At 37.3% G+C, this 20,355-nt stretch overlaps 1 protein-coding gene across 1 annotated transcript in view; it reads left to right on the forward strand.

The window, feature by feature from the left end:
* The first annotated feature begins 3,405 nt into the window (after positions 1 to 3,405).
* Positions 3,406 to 20,355, forward strand: part of casp (Fas associated factor casp) — a 439,916-nt gene continuing 422,966 nt past the window's right edge. Inside the window, exon 1 of the mRNA XM_090414528.1 lies at positions 3,406 to 3,543. Within this exon, the coding sequence (XP_090270654.1) occupies positions 3,505 to 3,543 (39 nt within the window). The 5' untranslated portion in view covers positions 3,406 to 3,504. The remainder of the gene's footprint in view (positions 3,544 to 20,355) is intronic.

Genomic DNA, 20,355 nt, shown 5'->3' on the forward strand with positions numbered 1-20,355 from the left:
TGCAACTACTTATGCAAGCATAAGTAGTAAAGAGGTCTGAAGCATGTTCCACCTTTACTACTTATGCAAGCATAAGTAGTAAAGGTGGAACATGCTTCAGACCTCTTTCCTTAGTATTTTCCATAAATATAAAGCACGTCTTGCAGAGGTCAGCAACCTTTTCAATATGAAGAGCGCAATATAAAATTTGAAAATTACTGGGGGTTCATGACACAGCCATTTTTTTTTCTCATTTCAGACTTAGATATTCTACAATTAGTTGTTTTTAAGAAAAATGAGATTTCAAGTTTTAACATTATTTTATTTACCTCGCTTTTACAACATATTTTTGTCACATATGAATGAATATAAAATACTATAAAAAATAAAAATAAAAAATGAATACAAAAAGAATATTCATGTTAACAATTAGCATGTATCTGTCAGATCAGTTGCGAGCACCTTGCTTTATTAATCATAATGGCAAATGTATTTTTATTATTCAATAATAATGTGACTATTTCTAAAAAAAAAGTAATATAGAAAGACTTTTCAAAACCATTCATGCCAATTGTAGTTTTAAGTTTAATTATTTAAATCAGGAGGAGTCGGCCACGCAGCGCCCTCTAGTGTCATGGGCCTGCAGTATTGCGCCCTTTATATGAAAAAGGTTGTCGACCACTGCCTTATGGTCATCTCGCACGTCATTCGGTTTTGCGAGTGTAACTCTCTGCTCTGCTAGAAGAAGTGGTAGGGTCGCTTATGCTCTTTTCAAAAATAGTAGGACAATTACAATCATCCACATCCCTGACAGAATTCAAACCCGCAGACTCTTGACTGGTGAATGGATATGCTAATCTTGGCCAACCGTACCAGCAGGAGAGATATCACAGGTGTTTAACAAGTGGATAAATACCCTTCACTTGTTGTCTAAGAGGCATAACTGTGGTCCTAAGACAGTCTGTCAGGAATGAGATCACCTTCATCTGAGAAGGCTGTGAACAACCAGAGTCATACCTTGTTCTCTACCGATGGCAATCAGAGTTTGGACGGAGCCCGATGAAACGATGAATCCATCTTGCCTTGTAAACACAGCTCAAGGTTCTGGAGGTAGTCTCATGGTGTGAGACATGTTCAGGTGTGCGGAATGGGTACCCTGATATTGCTGGCAAATCGGGTGTCCTCTAAGGAATACCTGAACATTGTTGCTAATCAAGTCCATTTTGCAATGTTGACTTTTTATCCAGCAGGTGACGGTTGTTTCATGGATAAAAGCGCTACTGTCATCATGCGATAATTGTTCAGTTGTGGTTCAGCAAGCATGACAGCGACTTCCACCACCACACAGTTCCCATCTGAACCACACCTGGGAATGTATGGGATATGTTAGGAAAACAGATCAGGGAGCAAAGTCTTCTTCTATCAAATTTTAGCTAATTAATGGACTCTCTGGTGAGCACCTTATATGTTGTAGACGTAGATATAATCAACCGCCTTTTGAATTCTATGCCAAACAGCATATGTGCTGTAATTCGTGCTGAAGCAGGTGCAACATGATTTTAATGACATGATATCCCATGCAACATGATATTAAATAAAATTTCTAATTCAGCGGCTGGTATATAAACAAAGAAAGTACTGAAACACTACTTCATAGACCTAACCTCATTCGTAGTGACTGTTTTGCTGTTTAAAAAGTCTGGGAAATTATTATCCTCAACTGAATTAAATAAATTTATGTAACTCACTCAGTGGAAGTCGCGTTTCCTCTCCTCAGCGCAAGTCTGCCTGAAGAAAAAGCGTCTGATGTTCGATTTTGCTCACCGATTTGAGAAACATTTTCTAAGCCTTTTTTCGACCCGTTCCTTTGTTAATCTTCTAGCCTGTTTTTTCTCCCAGACACTCGGGTTTTTCCTTTCGTAAAATGAAGAACCCACACACTATAGACATGAAATATATTGTGATAAAATCAGGGACCATAAGATGGCGGCACTTTTTATCTGCCTCTTAACTGGAGGCCGCTTAAAAATTAATGACAGTCCTTGTTCAACTATTTTTCATTGACTATCCATGGAGATTGTATTGTCCAGTCGGTCTCTAAATGTTAGATAGATCTAAAACGGCCTACCCACTTCTTATAAGCGAATGAATGGAGTTAGCTGATTTTTCGATTTTTTTAAAATTTTAATTTTTATTTTTAGCCGAGTAGTTTTAACCCATGAACACGCGACTATATACATATTGGGGTTCGAAATTAATCCACGCACTCTACTGTTTCTTCATTTAAATTCCTAATTGTTGTTCATTCTTTGTACTGATGATGTCTTTAAATACCTAACAGAAATATCTGCATAATATAATTTAATTTTTACTCTGGTACATGCGTGATTCTATAGTTTATTAACAATGAGTCTGAAGCGCGGTCGTCATAATCCATTAAACTACTCAGGCAATGCTTAGGAGTCCTAGGTATGGAGGGATGCCCAAACTGTCATTATCTCAACCATAAAATTGCATTTTTTTCTTTTAATTCTACATATTTTTTGAATTTAGGGGAGGTAAAATAGTGCATACCTAGGAGTAGCATATATCCTGACAATGGCCTGACCGAAGTATCCATAAATCAAAGCTTTTCAGGTGGAAGAGTAAAACAGACAACTTCTGCTCTTTCTCTCTCTCTCTCTCTCTCTCTCTCTCTCTCTCTCACACACACACACATACACACACACTGAATAAAATTCGAATGCTCGTAGTATTTTCTGTAATAGTGTGAGTTTCACTTTTGATTTTCTTGAGATACAGGGGTCATTAACTTCAGTTTTGTGGAGGAAAACTCCCCTACATTCTCGCAAGCAATAAAGTACTTCGGGAACTGTTTGAAGAAAGGTTAAAAAAAAGGTCTTCATAACGACTACAACCGAACTTAGAAAGGTCTTTCTTTCAGCTGCCTAGCCCTCTGGATGTAAACGTCATTTCAACAGGGCTAAGTAAGGACCATTCTTATTAAAAATTTAAACACTCCGAAATTTCAGAAACATAATAAATGGTTACAAAACAATATCAATGTATAAGTAACTCACTTTCAATTATAAAAGAGTTAATGATGATTCCTTTTATGATGTCCAAATCTGAACCCATGTCTTTTCAAACGGTTCAATATCAGCACGTCCTTTTTTCAGTTGTACTGGGTATTTAAAATTCAAATATTGTAAATGGTATATAAATTTATGTTAAATTCCCTACGTCTTATAAAATACCATTTTAAAATATATAGTTTTCTTTAAATAAAGAAACTGCTTTTGAAAAAAAAAGTTCCAACTCCAAAACAGTAGTAATTCATTATGGGGGCGCTCTTACATTTAAGAAAACGTAGAGGAGACTCTTCACATATAATAATACTTCAGTAATGATCTTTAGCGATGTTTATAGATGGCGCTTGGTTTTCATTTTACTTTAAAAACGTCGTGAGGCTGCTTTGAGAAACATCAAAATTGTAGTGACTAGTTGTGAAATTAGGTATAGAATATGGAGGAGAATAAAGAACAAATTTTATCTGATTTTCAGGTTGGTTTTTATCGTATTTCTAAAGGCTGTGCAATGTTTTAGTATGTTACTCGATTTCAAGAAAAATTGAGAAACAAAACAATGCAGAGTAATTTGAACTCTTCACAGAAATAATATTTGCTATATTTCTATATTTGTTTCTTTAATTGCGGAATTGTAAATTTATTTGAAGAGGTAATACCTCATATAAGGAATTTATTTTTATTGCGCTTATCTTTTGGTAGTGGTATATAGACAAGTGGATCATAGCAAGGAACAGCTGACTATTAGAGCTTGATAACCCCGATGAATGGTATATATATATATATATATATATATTCCTTTCATTTGTGAAATGGAAATTAAAAAAAATGACAAATACCACAAATCTTTATTAAAGCATCCCAAAAATTTTAAGTGAGAAGTGAACAAATATATACATTAGTTTTTGGATGTTTCATTAACACAAATTACTTACGTCATTAAAGAAAATATTCATTTCGGCTTTTAATTTATAATTAAATACTTAGGAAAACATTTATTTCACATAATTGAATTATAATGTGTCAAATAAACAGGTTCCATTTTTGTTACCTAAAATTAGTAATCGATTTTTAATTTAATTTCTTGAGGGAAGAAGCAATGCCATTGACACACCAATCTGCCACTTATTCAAACCTCATTATTTCACTTCATAGTTAATAATAATAAAGTGTAGTTGGCAGACAGAAATCACTCCTTGCCTACGGAGGAGTGCTTGAAGAAATCTTAAGTGGTCAACAGTTGATTTTGTATCGGCAGTACTAATCCACAAAATGTTATCGTGAATTGCAGGACTTGTGAGGATTGCATAGAATTTCTTTCTAGCTCTGCATTATCCACTTGTCATGCCATGAAAAAAGAAAGAGGTATTAAGAAAGGAAATAGAAGATTTGAGGGCTCGGATTAAGACAGTGAAAGGAGACATTAGGATCCTTCAGATAAGATTACTTACATACTTACTGTCTTCTTCCGTTGGGGACTGGTTAAGTCTTCCATGTTTCCACAAGAACCTCCAGGAATCTCAGTTTCTTGCATGGCTGGTGAGCTTTCTGTAGGTTTGTAATCTGGAATTGACCTTTATTGATGTTATCCATTTAGTTCTTGGTCTTCGTTTTTTTTCTTTTTTCTTCTAATCTTGTATACAGAGCAAGGTTGGGTAGCCTTTTTGGTAGCATTCTCTTGACATGTCCTTACTATTAAAGTTCTCTTCAAGAGGAAATGTGAGAGCAAATTGAGAGGATGAGAAAACACATGAAAGCTTGGGCAGGTAAAGTATAATCGTTAGAGAGGAAATGAGAAGGGATCCTGGTAAGTGTGAAAATGTGTGAAGGAAGTATGATTGTAAGATAATGACATCAAAGCAGTATGTAAGCGTGTTGGGGATGTGAGAGAGAGACAGATGGTAGTGTAGGTGCAAATAAAAGCATGGATGGTGTAGAGAAGGAAGTGTTAGATGTAACAAGAGAGATAGCGTGCTTATATGTAGTTTTTCATAGGATGAAGTGCAAGCTTGAAAGGCTGAATAAACGTTCAGAGTGTGGTGCTGCTGGGAAAAGGAAGAAAAAAAAAGTACCAATGAAGAGAAAGAAATGCTTGTCAAAGAAAGATGGTAAGAGTAGAATGAGAATATTGTATAGTGATTCTATAAGAGAAGTGCTTTGTGAGGGAATAACAAAATCATGTTTTCCAGGTGCAAAGATTAATGACGTTAGTGATGCTATTAGTGTGCGAAAGGGTCAACTGAAAGAGTTGATTGTTTTGGCAGGTACAAGTGATCTGAAAGGTATTGCGAGGGAGAACATGAAAGAGTTACTGACTGTAGCAAAAGAGAGGAGTGAGAGTTTAAAGATAGCGAGTCTGTTGTTGCAGTATGATAGAGGTGAGTTGGGAAGAAGGGCCTTCATTGCAAGGGACTCAATGAAGTGATATAAGTCTTTTTAGCAGATATAAATGTGGTTTGCACTTAAATGGATTTGGTGTTAGGAGTCTTGAAAAAGTGCTGCAGATTGCAGCAGTTTTAGATGTGCAAAATCAGGAAAACTAGAGTTAGGGAGGAAGAAGGTGAGGATGCATGCAAGTACTGATAAAGCAAATGGGTGTATGATTGGTGAGAAAATGCAGATTTTAGTCTCTGAGGTGAGGCAGTTAAATAAGAATAGGATTGTGGGCACATAGTGTAAGGTTAATTATGGACATATGACGTTTATATCATTTATGTATGGTAATGCCAGAAGTATTAGGAACAAGAAAGAGGGTTTTTTAACATTGGTTAGTTCCTATTGGCCAAAAGTTATTGGTATTAGTTATATTTGGCTGACTGAGGATAATGTCATAGGCATATCAGATGAGTTGCGGACTAAAAGAGTGTTCTTACAACAGGAAATCCATAAATTAGATAACAGTGCTTTTGAGGCTGTTTGGTATGAGATACAAGTTAACATGACAAATTTTTTGGTTGCCTGCTGCTATAGGTCAGGGAATGCAAAAGATGATGCAGGTGATATGTATCAGCAAATAAATTCAATAAGTAGAAGGAGTAATTATTATGGGTTTAATTATAGAGATATAGGATGGAAGAAAGAAAGGTTGTATGGGCAGAAGGAAATGGAATTTGTTCCTAAGAATAGCTTCTTAGGAATAATTATCTTAGGCAGCATGTAATGGAAGGTACAAGGAGATTGGGAGTGCTGGCATTTGTGATTATATCAGATTATTTGTATATAACTAAGATGGATATATTTCCACTAGTTGGCAAGATCAATCATTCGGCTTTGACCTGGAAGATGGTTAAGCATGTGGAATTTTCAGTAAATAAGGGTTTGATATGAAATCACAAAGCTGGGAACTACGAGAAACTTTGAAAATTGCTTGGAGTGGTACCATGGGAGGATATGCTTCAAGGAAAATATATTAGTAGTGCATGGGAAGTGATAAAGGGATGTTTGGAGGAACAAATAGCTACATGAAGAAACTGATGATGTGGATAAGAGCTTGGTTGACAGAGAGATGCCAGAGAGTAGTCTATACAAGTGCAAAGTCCTGTAGTGCAGCCTGTGACTAGTGGTGTGATACAGAGCTGTATACTTGGGCCACTACTCTTTAATTTGTTGATTAATGATATGGGAAACGATCTGAAGAGAAATATTCAGTTGTTTGCAATGATTCAAAGTTAGGTAGAGCAATAATTGATAAGGATGATTTAAATAGACTGCCAGTATAGGTAGAAAAGAATGGATGTCAATTTAATGTGGCAGAGTGTAAAGTTATGCATTTTGGAGCGAATAGTTTACCATCTGTGTACCATATGATCATCAGACCTCCATGGAGTCAAGAGACTCATTGCAAGAGGTCTCACATGCACAGCTCTTCATAACTTGACCTAATTGCATTCACTGTTTCTGCACTTACCACACTTTCAGGCATTGCATTCCAATCACCTACCACTCTCCATGCAAAAAATATATTCCTCATTCCCTCCTTATACAGCTTCCAGGGATGGCCTCTTGTTCTCTCCCCATCTCTAGACATTCTATGAAAAATTTCATCCACATTAATCTAGTAATTACCTCTTACCAACTTACATGTCTTAATCATGTGTCTCCCCCCTCCTTTTCATCCACTAGGCTATGCAATTTGCATTCTCTCAATCTGTCCTCATACTTCAAATTCCAGAGACATAGTGAATTGTAGTGAATTTGACTTAGTGAATCATCTCTGAGCCCTTTCCAATAACTCGTCATCCTTTTGAAAATCAGATGACCAAATCTGTGCACAGTAATCCGTATGCAGTCTGATCAAAGCCTTCTACAATGGAATCAAAACTTCAATGTTCTCCACATCATTCCCATAATCTGCTGTTGTCCTCACAATTTTAGCAAAATGTCCACAAAATTTCAAGTCCCTGTCTGCCATCACCCCAGATCTTTCATATCTTCGACTTGCTCTAAGATATCCTTGCCAATCCTATACTTTGTATCCCATTTTTGCTTTCCAAAATTTAAAACCTTACACTTTGCTACATTAAACTGACATCCCCCACACACTCGTCTATTCAGATAGTGTATTCAAGTCGTCTTGCAAGGTTACATCTGCTCTACTTCTCATAACTCTCCCCGACTTTGTATCATCTGCAACTTTGTATGTTACCATTTAAGCCCTTTCCAATGTCATTTACATATCAATTAAACAATAGTGGCTCCGAAATCTTGCTAATAACTATCAGATGGCCAGTCTCCAATCCAATCCAATCTTCTAAACTACTGTCCAATTCCATCTGTTCCAATTTAACTAGCTTATGATGTGAGAGTTTATTGAAAGCCTTCACAAAATCTTAATATACCATGCTATATGCATACCCGTCGATCGCAAAACAAACCGAATGCCAATATGAAGTGCCGCAGCTGTGAAACCGAAGTTACCGAAAGAAAAAAGGTATATTGTGCGATTTCTATTGCCATCGGCTACATACTTCTTGTGCAAAAATAGATGAATCGGTGCACAAGCTTTTTACCGATCTCAACCAGCCTTACTTCTGTACGATGTACCTCCCTTCCATAAAACAGCTACTAAACCTAGGCAAACGAGTTGAAAACCTCAAACAACACCTTAATACTATGAGCGATACCTTCTCCTCCAGAATCCAAAACTAAGCTTGAGACACTTGCCAACCATTGCTCGATTGCAAATGCACCCATGCCTGCTAATGAACTTCACGAACTAATCCCATTAATGGTACACGAGTTGCTCAAGGCCAAAAATAGGAGACTCAATGCTGTTATCCTGAACTTTACATTGGAAAGTGGTAAATCATTAAAAGAAGACCATCAAACTAGCAGGAGAATGCAACTTTGATCCCAGAAATATCGTCACATGCCATTGTTTCGGACCTATAAACAAAAGAAAGGACGGAACGGACTTTCCCTATCTCGTAAAAGTGATCTGCGACACACTGACAAAAACATCCAAATTTATAATGGCGATAAACAACAAGCTAAAGGACACCTGCCCCAGTCATGCTTATGTGCTCGACCTGATTTAATTTTTGCCCAGAGAAAAAAAAGACTCCAACTCTGAAGACAACTAGAAGATAAACTCCAAAATGGAGACAACAGTTGGATGATAGACTACAAACAAACCAAACTAGTGCAAAAACCAAGTGACACCACCACTAGTAGTCACCAAAGAGACCAGTGTGTAGGAACTGCATAGGAAACGTGCAAGACCCTTGTGGTCAAATCCATGCCTTGCAGAACTTTGCGTATATATCCACTTCATCAACATCCATGGCCTCAACTCCAATCTTAAGTGTCCACTACCATCTGCAGTCCACCAAACCCACCTACTCTTTTTAACTCAAATCTCACCTTCCTCCAGTACCATCCATCCCAACCTTTCTAACTATGCACTATTTAATTCCTTTTGATCCAAGGGTGGCATCTGTGCATATATCCACTCTGACATACCCTGCCAGAAAGCACCTAACCTAGAATCACCCAATTTTGACCATCTTTGGTTGATGGTCTACATCTGCTGTCTCTGTTGCTTTCCTAATACTATTAACCACTCTGAGCTCTTTCATTTCCTCTCCTTAAAAGTTGATATTCTCCAGTTCCACTCTCCTAATAGTGAAATCATCCTCCTGGGTGATTTCAATCTCCATAACACTAATTGGCTTTCCTTTTCCAATTATACAGCTCCTGCAGGCAGAGTTGCTGAAACATTTGCCATCACTAATGACCTTACACAAATTGTTCAAAAGCCGACCAGAATACCAGATAACCTGAACCACTCCCCAAATACCCTAGATCTCTTCCTTACCAATGGCCTCTCCAAATATGCAGTGAATGTAGTGAGCCCCCTGTGCAATTCTGACCACAACCTAGTGCTCATCTCATCTCCTCTCCCATGCAACAATGCTTACACAGTTACTCCCACACAAGTTTGGCATTATAACATTGCCAATTGGGACAGTCTCTAAGACTACTATGCTTCATTCCCATGGTTGGATTGTTTCCAGTCTTCCAGTCCAAACATATGCACCGAACGTATCGCCAAAGTAATCCTCACTGGCATGAAAACATACACTCCCCACACTACTCGGAACTGCCGTCCCCTATCCAACCCCTGTTTCTCCAAAAGATGTGCCAATGCGGTACAAATGAAAAATCAGGCATACCACAACTGACTCAAATCAAGAACCCCATCCTCCTTCAATGCCTATACTGAAACCCGAAACAGATGCAAGAAAATTATCAATACTTCTAAAACAGAATTTGAACGGGCAAAAAGCAGGAAGCTTGCAGCCTGTCCAAATGGCAGCCATGCCTTTTGGTCTGTTGCCAAGGCAATTGGTTGTAACTTTTGCCCCACACTATTCCCATCCCTATCATATACCCAGATTGCTCAATTGCAACATCACCCACAGAAAAAGCTAACCTCTTGGCTTCACACTTTGTTTCTAATGCACACATAACTGACAGTTATGTGTGCATTAGAAACATGACAATGGCAAATGCCCTCCAGTCATTCCAACTGCCTAACATACAATGCCTTCTATATCCTTTTGCCAAAAAGAGATAATAAACCTGTTGTCTAAATTAGACACAAAGTCTCCTGACCCTGATGGCATTCCAGTTGTCTTGAAGGTCTGCACCAGAACTGACTCCTATCCTATGCCATTTGTACACATGCTCTTACTCCACTGGTATATATATCTGAAAGTCTGAAAACTGGCCTATATTCAATCCATTCCTAAAAAGGGTGACAAATCACTGCCATCTAACTACTGCCCTATCTCACTCACTTCAGTCCTATCCAAAGTGATGGAGAAAACTATCAACTCTCAGCTCCTGTTCTACCTTGAAGGCACCCAGCTATTAAGTGACTACCAGTATGGATTCCATCGATTCTGATCGACAGGAGATCTACTCTCATACATCACCCATCGCCGGACAAATGCCATGGAGAAATTTGGCAAATCCCAAGTGGTTGCACTTAATATCTCTAAAGCCTTTGACGGGGGTCTAGCACAAAGACTTAAAGCAAACTCCAATCATTTGGACTGTCTCAGGACTTCTGCAGATGGATTGCCAGCTTCCTGTCTGGACACACACTGTGTGATGGTAGACGGCTCCCTATCCTTTCACCATCCAACTAATGCTGTGGTCTCACAAGGTTTAGTTCTCTCACTGACCTTCCTTCTGTATATCAATGATCTACATCAGTTGACCTCCAACCCAATACATAGTTTTGCAGACGACAGCACATTTCACTCCTCCTTTTCATTTGACAAACCCTACTTTACACAACTGACTTCAACCCACGGAGCATCAACCACTACTGCCCTTAATTCTGACCTCCAAGCCATCCTCCAATGGGATTCATATAACTCCATCAACTTCAACGCTAGTAAAACTCAATTCTGTCTATTACACTTTTTTTTATATAATCTTTGTCAAGTTGCTTTATTTTATCCTCCTACATGTTTTGCCAATTTTTTCTATTGGCATCCTCAGGGAATACAAACTAGTAAGCTAAAATGAAGGTTATAGACTAGGTTATAACTGATGGCTCTAATTCATACAAAAAATTGGTATTGTGCGTGTCTCGTTAACGTGATTTATTCGTTATGGCTCATGACGTAATTGTTATGAAAGTTCATTTCTTTGATGTTTAATGATCTGATAAAAGTTTTCCAAATTTCTGGTAAAATTAGACCTTGATTCTTGTTTAGGTTTTCAGTTTTACGGGTGACTGTAGCTGCTTCTTTAAAGGTTCTTGAATGGTAGTTATCTTCTATGTATGGCATAAGGCTCTTATCCCACTCAATGTGATGGTTAGTAGAGGCAAAGTGGCATGAAAGGCCTGAAATGTCTTGTCTGTTATTTTTGACATATCCTATGTGTTCTTTCTTTCTCGTTTCAGAGCTTCTAGAGGTCTGACCTACGTAACTAATACCACATGAGCAAGGTATATTATATACTCCAGAGTACTTGTAGAATGGGTGAGGATCTTTCGGTGATCTTAAAAATTTCCGAATAGTGTTGATTGGTTTGAATGCCACTCTGATCTTATGTGGTTTTAAAAGGTTAGCTAATTTTTTGGAAATGTTGCTGACAAAAGGAATCGTAATTGTACTGATGTATTGGACGTCATCACGTTGTTGATGTGGTATATCAGTAAAGAGAATCTTGTTATAGAGACTTTTTGGGTAACCATTTAAAGAAAGTTCTCTGGATATTGTGGTTAATTCCGTTAGTAGGTCATCCTTGTCTGTCGTATACTGTATAGCTCTTTTCTTGAGACTATGGATAATGCTAAGTTTCTGAGCTATGTGATGAGCTGTGTTGAAATGGAGGTAACGTCCAGTATTTGTAGGTTTTCTGTATACAGATAGGTTGATACCATTATTGGAATTAATCACAATATCCAGAGAACTTTCTTTAAATGGTTACCCAAAAAGTCTCTATAACAAGATTCTCTTTACTGATATACCACATCAACAACGTGATGACGTCCAATACATCAGTACAATTATGATTCCTTTTGTCAGCAACATTTCCAAAATTAGCTAACCTTTTAAAACCACATAAGATCAGAGTGGCATTCAAACCAATCAACACTATTCGGAAATTTTTAAGATCACCGAAAGATCCTCACCCATTCTACAAGTACTCGGGAGTATATAATATACCTTGCTCATGTGGTATTAGTCACGTAGGTCAGACCTCTAGAAGCTTTGAAACGAGAAAGAAAGAACACATAGGATATGTCAGAAATAACAGACAAGACATTTCAGGCCTTTCATGCCACTTTGCCTCTACTAACTATCACATTGAGTGGGATAAGAGCCTTATGCCATACATAGAAGATAACTACTATTCAAGAACCTTTAAAGAAGCAGCTACAGTCACCTGTAAAACTGAAAACCTAAACAAGAATCAAGGTCTAATTTTACCAGAAATTTGGAAAACTTTTATCAGATCATCAAACATCAAAGAAATGAACTTTCATAACAATTACGTCATGAGCCATAACGAATAAATCACGTTAACGAGACACGCACATTGTCACGCACAATACCAATTTTTTGTATGAATTAGAACCATCAGTTATAACCTAGTCTGTAACCTTCATTTTAGCTTACTAGTTTGTATTCCCTGAGGATGCCAATAGAAAAATTGGCGAAACATGTAGGAGGATAAAATAAAGCTACTTGACAAAGATTATATAAAAAAAGTGTAATAGTCTTATGAATAATTGTCAAGAAAAAATTCAACACATCAATTCTGTCTTATTTCTTACAAAAAAGAACTATTTTTCCCCAGCATTATTTTTGACAACACTCAAATTCCCAGACAAGATGAGATTTCTCTTCTTGGAATTACCCTGAAATCAAGCCACTCCTGGCATAAACACATCACGACCATTGCATCCTCAGCTTCCAAAAAACTAGGTTTTCTCTTTTGCTCAAGACGTTACTTCACCTCTAAACAGCTGTTAACCTTATACAAATCGCAAATCCTCCCAGCTATTGAATACTGCTCTCACATTTGGAGTGAGGCTCCTAAAAGCTCCCTCAAAATGCTTGACTCAGTACAGAGGAGAGCAATTAGATTGATAAATGACCCATCTCTTACCAACTCACTCCCCACACACGATCAAGGCAAATTTTTCTGTACTATTCCTGTTCTACAAAACCACCTGCAGTGTGCTTGTCTCCTCTGGTCTTTCTTCAGAATGATGTCAAAAAAAAAAAATCTTCAGTAGTCTTGATAGCAATGAGTCCAGACTTCAGATTCCTCCAGTTGTACTAAGATCTCATGCTTCAGAATTAATATCCATCCTGGATATTGGATGTTTTTACAAGTTGTCCTAGTCATCTGATATCTGCATGGAAGCAAGCTTTTATCCAGCTGTTCCAAAAAAGGAGGAAAAGTCTCCCATCAAATGATTATCCCATTGTTTTCACCTTAGTACTGATATAAGTGGTGGATGAGGTCATCAACAATCTGCTTCTTTGTTACTCAGGGTGTCATAGGTAGGTCTTCATCAGTTAATTAGTGATCACCAAGTCACTGTTGTCCTACAGCGGTACTCACTAACCTGACCTACCTTTTTTAAATAACGAAACCTATGGTGCGTTCATAATTAGAAGAAACACACGTATAAACCACAGTGAAAATTATTTAATTGTAAATATTTCATCCTAAGTATCTTAGGACATCATCAGTACAGTATTTAAACAAAAATTAGGAATAACATACAGTTAGGGCACATGATTACAATAGAATCTCATGAAAACGTGCATAACGTGCTAAAGTAGTACAAAAAAAAAACAAAAAAACGTTAATTATTTAACACAGTTTTGTATGATAATTTCCCTACTTTAGGAATAGTAGGAACGTCGTTGCGGTTTAGGTTTGGTCTGTGTAGTAGGGCTTCAGAACTTTCTTTGTATAAATGTTCATGTTTAAATAAAGATCTATGTAAAAGTTTAGCCTTTTCCCAATGGATCCTATGGTTTGGATTTTCAATTTCGTGTTGAGAGAGGCCAGATTTCTGCGGTTTAAGAAGACAAATGTGGTCTTGATGTTCTGAGATGCGTTTCTGAACAGACCTACCTGTTGTCCAAAGTAAGATAATTTGCATGAGCATGGAATCTCATAAACGCCAGGTAACATCAAGGGTGAGAATTTGTCCTTAGGAGAAGGTAATAAGTTGTAAATTTGGTTGATAGGTTTGTAAGTAGTGGCAAAATTGTATTTCTTCATAATTTTAGAAAGACGTTCTGAGATGCCTTTAATGTAAGGTATGGGAATCCTATGCACATCTTCTGTCTGGTTTGATGTATGCAGAAGTGACTGATGATTTTTTGAGTTGTTTTGGGATTATATCCATTTAGGATGGCTGTATTTTTGATAACTTCTAATTCCTGGTTTAAAGCTCCTTCAGAGGAGCAGAATTTGTGTGCTCTGGAAACTAGTGATTTAATAATGCCAGATTTCTGAGATGGATGATGAGCAGAAGAATTGTGAATGTAGCGACCTGAGAATGTAGACCTGCGAAAGACGGAAGTGGCGATGGAACCGTCTTCTTTTCTTTTGATGTGTAAATCCAAAAAAGAGATACCCTGTGGAGATTCTTTTTCTAACGTAAAGTTGATGCGATGATGAAGAAGGTTAATTTTATCTAGAAACAGTTGTATTTGCAGTATGGAATCATCCCGAACCTGAATTACAACTGTTTCTAGATAAAATTAACCTTCTTCATCATCGCATCAACTTTACATTAGAAAAAGAATCTCCAAAGGGTATCTCATTTTTGGATTTACACATCAAAAGAAAAGAAGACGGTTCCATCGCCACTTCCGTCTTTCGCAAGCCTACATTCTCAGGTCGCTACATTCACAATTCTTCTGCTCATCATCCATCTCAGAAATCTGGCATTATTAAATCACTAGTTTCCAGAGCACACAAATTCTGCTCCTCTGAAGAATCTTTAAACCAGGAATTAGAAGTTATCAAAAATACAGCCATCCTAAATGGATATAATCCCAAAACAACTCAAAAAATCATCAGTCACTTCTGCATACATCAAACCAGACAGGAAGATGTGCATAGGATTCCCATACCTTACGTTAAAGGCATCTCAGAACGTCTTTCTAAAATTATGAAGAAGTACAATTTTGCCACTACTTACAAACCTATCAACCAAATTTACAACTTATTACCTTCTCCTAAGGACAAATTCTCACCCTTGATGTTTGTTACCTGGTGTTTATGAGATTCCATGTTCATGCAAATTATCTTACTTTGGACAGACAGGTGGGTCTGTTCAGAAACGCATCTCGGAACATCAAGACCACATTCGTCTTCTTAAACCGCAGAAATCTGGCCTCTCTCAACACGGAATTGAAAATCCAAACCATAGGATCCATTGGGAAAAGGCTAAACTTTTACATAGATCTTTATTTAAACATGAACGTTTATACAAAGAAAGTTCTGAAGCCCTACTACACAGACCAAACCTAAACCGCAACGATGTTCTTACTATTCCTAAAGTATGGGAAATTATCATACAAAACTGTGTTAAATAATTAACGTTTTTTTGTTTTTTTTTTTGTACTACTTTAGCACGTTATGCACGTTTTCATGAGATTCTATTGTAATCATGCACCCTAACTGTATGTTATTCCTAATTTTTGTTTAAATACTGTACTGATGATGTCCTAAGATACTTAGGATGAAATATTTACAATTAAATAATTTTCACTGTGGTTTATACGTGTTTCTTCTAATTATGACCTACCTTTGGACATAGACCATGAAAGATTTGGATAATCTAACGTGGTTTCACTTGATATTTCCAATGCATTTGATCAAGTTTGGTATCACAGACTTTATTTAGTGGCTATTTTATGATCATCCTTCTACGTTTTATGAGTAGATTGCAAACGTCCTCTCTGGTCATTCATTCATTGCATGTCATGGTGGATTTTTCTTTCTCATCTGATTTTTCCATCAGTGCCAGAGCAGTCCCACTCTCTGCTCTCACCTCCACATCTCGATTCTGTATATTAATAATTTCTCACTAATGTCCACTCCTATTCATAGCTTTGATGAAAATATTACATGACATCATTCACAAAACATGGAATTCAGATGACTCAAGCTTCAAGATCTTCAATAACCAGTGCCTTAAACACCAATCTTATAGCCATTCTCAAGTGGGGTGTAGATAATTTAGTAAATTTTAATGCTACAAATCACAATCCTGCCTTATTTTCTGGAAGAAAGACTATTCTTCACTCTTCCATACTTTTGACAAATCTGCTTTCCAACCAAGAGCAGTTTTTTACTTCCTGGACTGACTCAGTATATGACGCTTATGTCCCGATATAAGCGTCATATCCATAGTCTCTTCAGCTTCCAAAAAAAAAAAAAAAAAGCTTGAAATTCTTTTTCATTTTAAACATTACTTATTTTCTGCTCAACTTCTAACAGTTAATAAATACCAGATCTGTCCTACATTAGAGTGTTGTTCTTGCATCTGGGGTGACACACACACTAAAAACTTGTCGGAATGCTTGATTATATCCATAAGAGCTATTTGCTTAATAGGCAACCCTTCTCTCACTGACTTCCTGTAGTCATTTTTCCATAGATGCTCAGTTTTTTTTTTTTTTTTTTTTTGTAGATATTTCCACTAACTCTGCTCTTCTGAATTAGCTTCCACTCTTCCATTCCACTACTTCCCTCTAATCATATGTGAATATGGACAGTTGCTGACTGTAATATCTATGTTTACACATGCTTAAAGGGAGGTATGTAATCAACATCTTTATGTCATTCAGCTCCATACTCATCTAACAAACTTTTTGTCCCCTTCCTTCATTTCAAACATCTCTGTCTTTTGGAACAGTCTTATCCATATGCTTTTCTCCAATGCATACAGCATCCAAGTCTTCAAGAAACATTGGCTCCTTTCTTTCTGATCACTTACCCACTCATGGCAGCTATGTGATTGGTTTTGGGATCTCCCTTGTGAGATCGATATTAAACAAATAAAAAAAAATTACACCAGGCAATGAAGCTCTTTACTTCAATGATTGGTTGGTATGAATGATTCTTTTGGTTGGAAAGACTTGGGATTAATTGGTCTCATACAGAGATGGATGGTTTTTTCCTCCTGGAAACTCAGGATATTTGTTCCTCAAAACAGGCAAACTATCCCTGTGAATAAATACGTGTATCTACAGACATAGGATACTAACTGTGAGATCGAAAAGAGACTAGGGCTTCATCATCTTATCTTTCTGCTACACATTATGGATCTCATGTAGAGATCCATAATAATTAACCTCCTGGATGAAGATGACGGTTGACAGGACAGTATCATAGAGGCTTAATTTTTTCTTTAGATATTACCACACCTTGACCCATTCATATGTTAGTTCACTTAGAGGTTTGCTCCAGTCAGATGGTTATCCATATCTTCTAACAGGCTTGTCAGTGTTGAAGATGTAGGCAGAGGATTTAATTTCCTCAAACAGTACTTCACTGATGTTTGGCACACTTTACAGTTGTGGTGGTCAAAGCACAATTTTCCTTTAACATTTTAGACTGAGATTTAGACTAAGGTTTATGAGCCTTAACTGAGGTTTAGGCTTGTAAACTACAATAATTCAGTGCTTTTTATATAGAAAATGTCTTCTCCTTTTATGCCAGAACATTATTGAGATAACTTGTTGATTATAGTTTATGGCAGCTTTTCTCACCATGCTATTTAAGTCCCAGTATCTGGGAAGATGCCAAGGGAGTGGAAACAGCAGAATAGTTATATTGCAGAAAGGAGGACAAAGGTAAAAAATTATAGGTCAGTCACTATCCCAGGAGTAATGGTTATGATATTGGAGTACTTAATAAAAAAACAATTTGGGGCTAGGTGGACAGGAATATGATGCTTGATAGGGGACAGCTTTGCTTACTTTTTTTTATAATAAAGTGAAAATTTAGTTGGATTAAGGAAACGGCTATGCAGTGACACTTCTATGATATACTAATGAATGTATTTGCAAAGGCATTCAACAGGATATTACATGGAACTCTGCTACACAAATAGGAGCAAATGGGGATGGATATGAAGCTCCCGATAATAATGTGGCTGATGGACAGATATTAAACAGTAATAGATATGGAAATTGAATTTAAGACATTATGGGTGACAGTAGTGTACTTAGGGCTGTGCACTTGGGCTGCTGCTTTATAATTTGCATAGCAGTGATGATATTGGAAATGATTTAAGGGGAAGCAGCAAAGTTGTTTGCTGGTGATGCAAAACTGGGAAGAGTAGTCAATGATGTTATTGGGATACTGCAGATAACTTAAATAGGTTGTGGTATGCAGGCTAACCACTTGGCCATTCAGGCTTTGCAGGCCTGGTTGGCTGAGTGGTTAGCATATCCTCTCTCCAACTAAGAGAGACTGCAGGTTTGAATTCCACCTTGGCGTGGATTTTCGTGATTGTCCTTTGGGTGGGAGATGAATTTTCTCACCTGGTATGAGACCACTGTCTCACTTATTGAAGGCCTGAAGTAGCTTGAAAAAGTTTTATGTTTGGTCTAAGTTTGTAAATAACCTTTCGTGGGTGGGAGCAACACAAAAAAAAAAAAAGACTAGAAGAGATCACAAGCTGCTTACTACATTGATGGAAATTGACGAGGGCATGAATTTTTTGGGGATGATTCTCGACAGGGAGTTGTGGTTTAGAGGTCATATTAAAATATAGTCAAAACAGCTCATCAGGTTACTTGGATGTTAAACAACACTCTGACAAGCAGGGATAGGGAAGAGTAGAATTTTTTGGTTGGAGGACAGTGCTTGGGTGGATTGTGTTGCTAAAGGAAGTTATGCTTCTTTGCGAATAAGTTAAGGGAAAGTTACACTTTGCCACATTAAACTAGTAGCTTATAAATTAAAGATATCAAGAAATTATATACTTGGGTTAATCCTTTATCCAAGTGTAAGTGAAGTTGCTCCTGAAGTATTTTCAGGACTTGGGCAACTTGTATATAGAAGCTAATGACTTCACATCACTTGCTTTAGTAGCTATTATCTTTGCCTATATATTGCAGGTATTGTGTGAATAATGGTTAATTCAGGCCTTCCATAATGAGTGACTTCATGGAGATGCCTGGGAAAATAATAATTATTTGTCAATTATTGTTTATGGTGTAAACAGAGCTGGAAGATTGAAGAAGTTTGTTGTGATGACTAGGTTATGTAAAACATTGGAGGATGTTTTTTTTTTTTGATAGTCTAAGGATGGTGTTATATCCGAAGTTGCATATATCCGTATCACAAGAGTATCAACATATTACAGTTACTCACAGATCTTCCTTCACAAACAGTCCATTGTGTTCAGCAAAAGTTCTGTTAGGATATCTCATTCCTTTGTTTTGATTAGGATGATTTTTGTTTTCTCTAGGATGTTGTGGAAATGCATCTTTTCACATTCACTGTGTGAATTCCGAATGATGTCCTTTCCTTTCTCTATCTCTGTAGTCGATGACTAGAAGCTGTTCTCTTCGGAAAGACTCCTGGGGAGATCTGGACTTCATATGCGAGACTTTTCCATCGGTTCCTGGCTCCAGGTGCTGGTGGTCATGGAGAAACGTGACTTCTGTAATTCAGAACTTCTCAACTCTCGGAACACTCGGGAAACTTCAGGGGACTCCACTGAACCTCAGTGAATGAGTGAACCCTACTCATCAGGATGCTTAAATATCCTTTCCTGTTCTTTGTCTTTACCTCTGCACTTTTCGCGCCTATTCTCAGGCATGTCAACGTCACTTTTTCGCACCTGTACTGGAATCTTTGTTCTTGACGATTTTCAACTTTTGCAAGTCTCTGTGATCTTTTCAGTCAGGGCGTTTCTTTTGTTCCTTACATTATATATGAACTTTACATTATACCTTATGTAATATTCTGATTTAGGACCCTTGTAAAACTGAGCTCGATTAGCGAGATTTTACAAAGGCTCAAACTCCCCCCCAATTTTTTCCCCTCCTATTCTTTAAGATGATCATTCCCCCCCACCACGCATTCTATAGACATTTCCTCTGGGTTTTAGGTTATATCTTGTCTGTCCATGCTGTTCTCTTTTAGTGTTTATCATCCTACTATCCCTTTTAGGAGAAAGACTTTCGGACTGACTAGACCTAGTCCCAATTATATCATTGTGCACATACTTGTGATATTTGGATGTCATATTCTCTAGGGTGAGCTTATT

Source organism: Typopeltis vanoorti, chromosome 25, assembly GCF_054136105.1.
Source record: "Typopeltis vanoorti isolate ZY-2024b chromosome 25, IOZ_Tvanoo_1.0, whole genome shotgun sequence".
In the NCBI taxonomy this organism is placed as follows: Eukaryota; Metazoa; Arthropoda; class Arachnida; order Uropygi; family Thelyphonidae; genus Typopeltis; species Typopeltis vanoorti.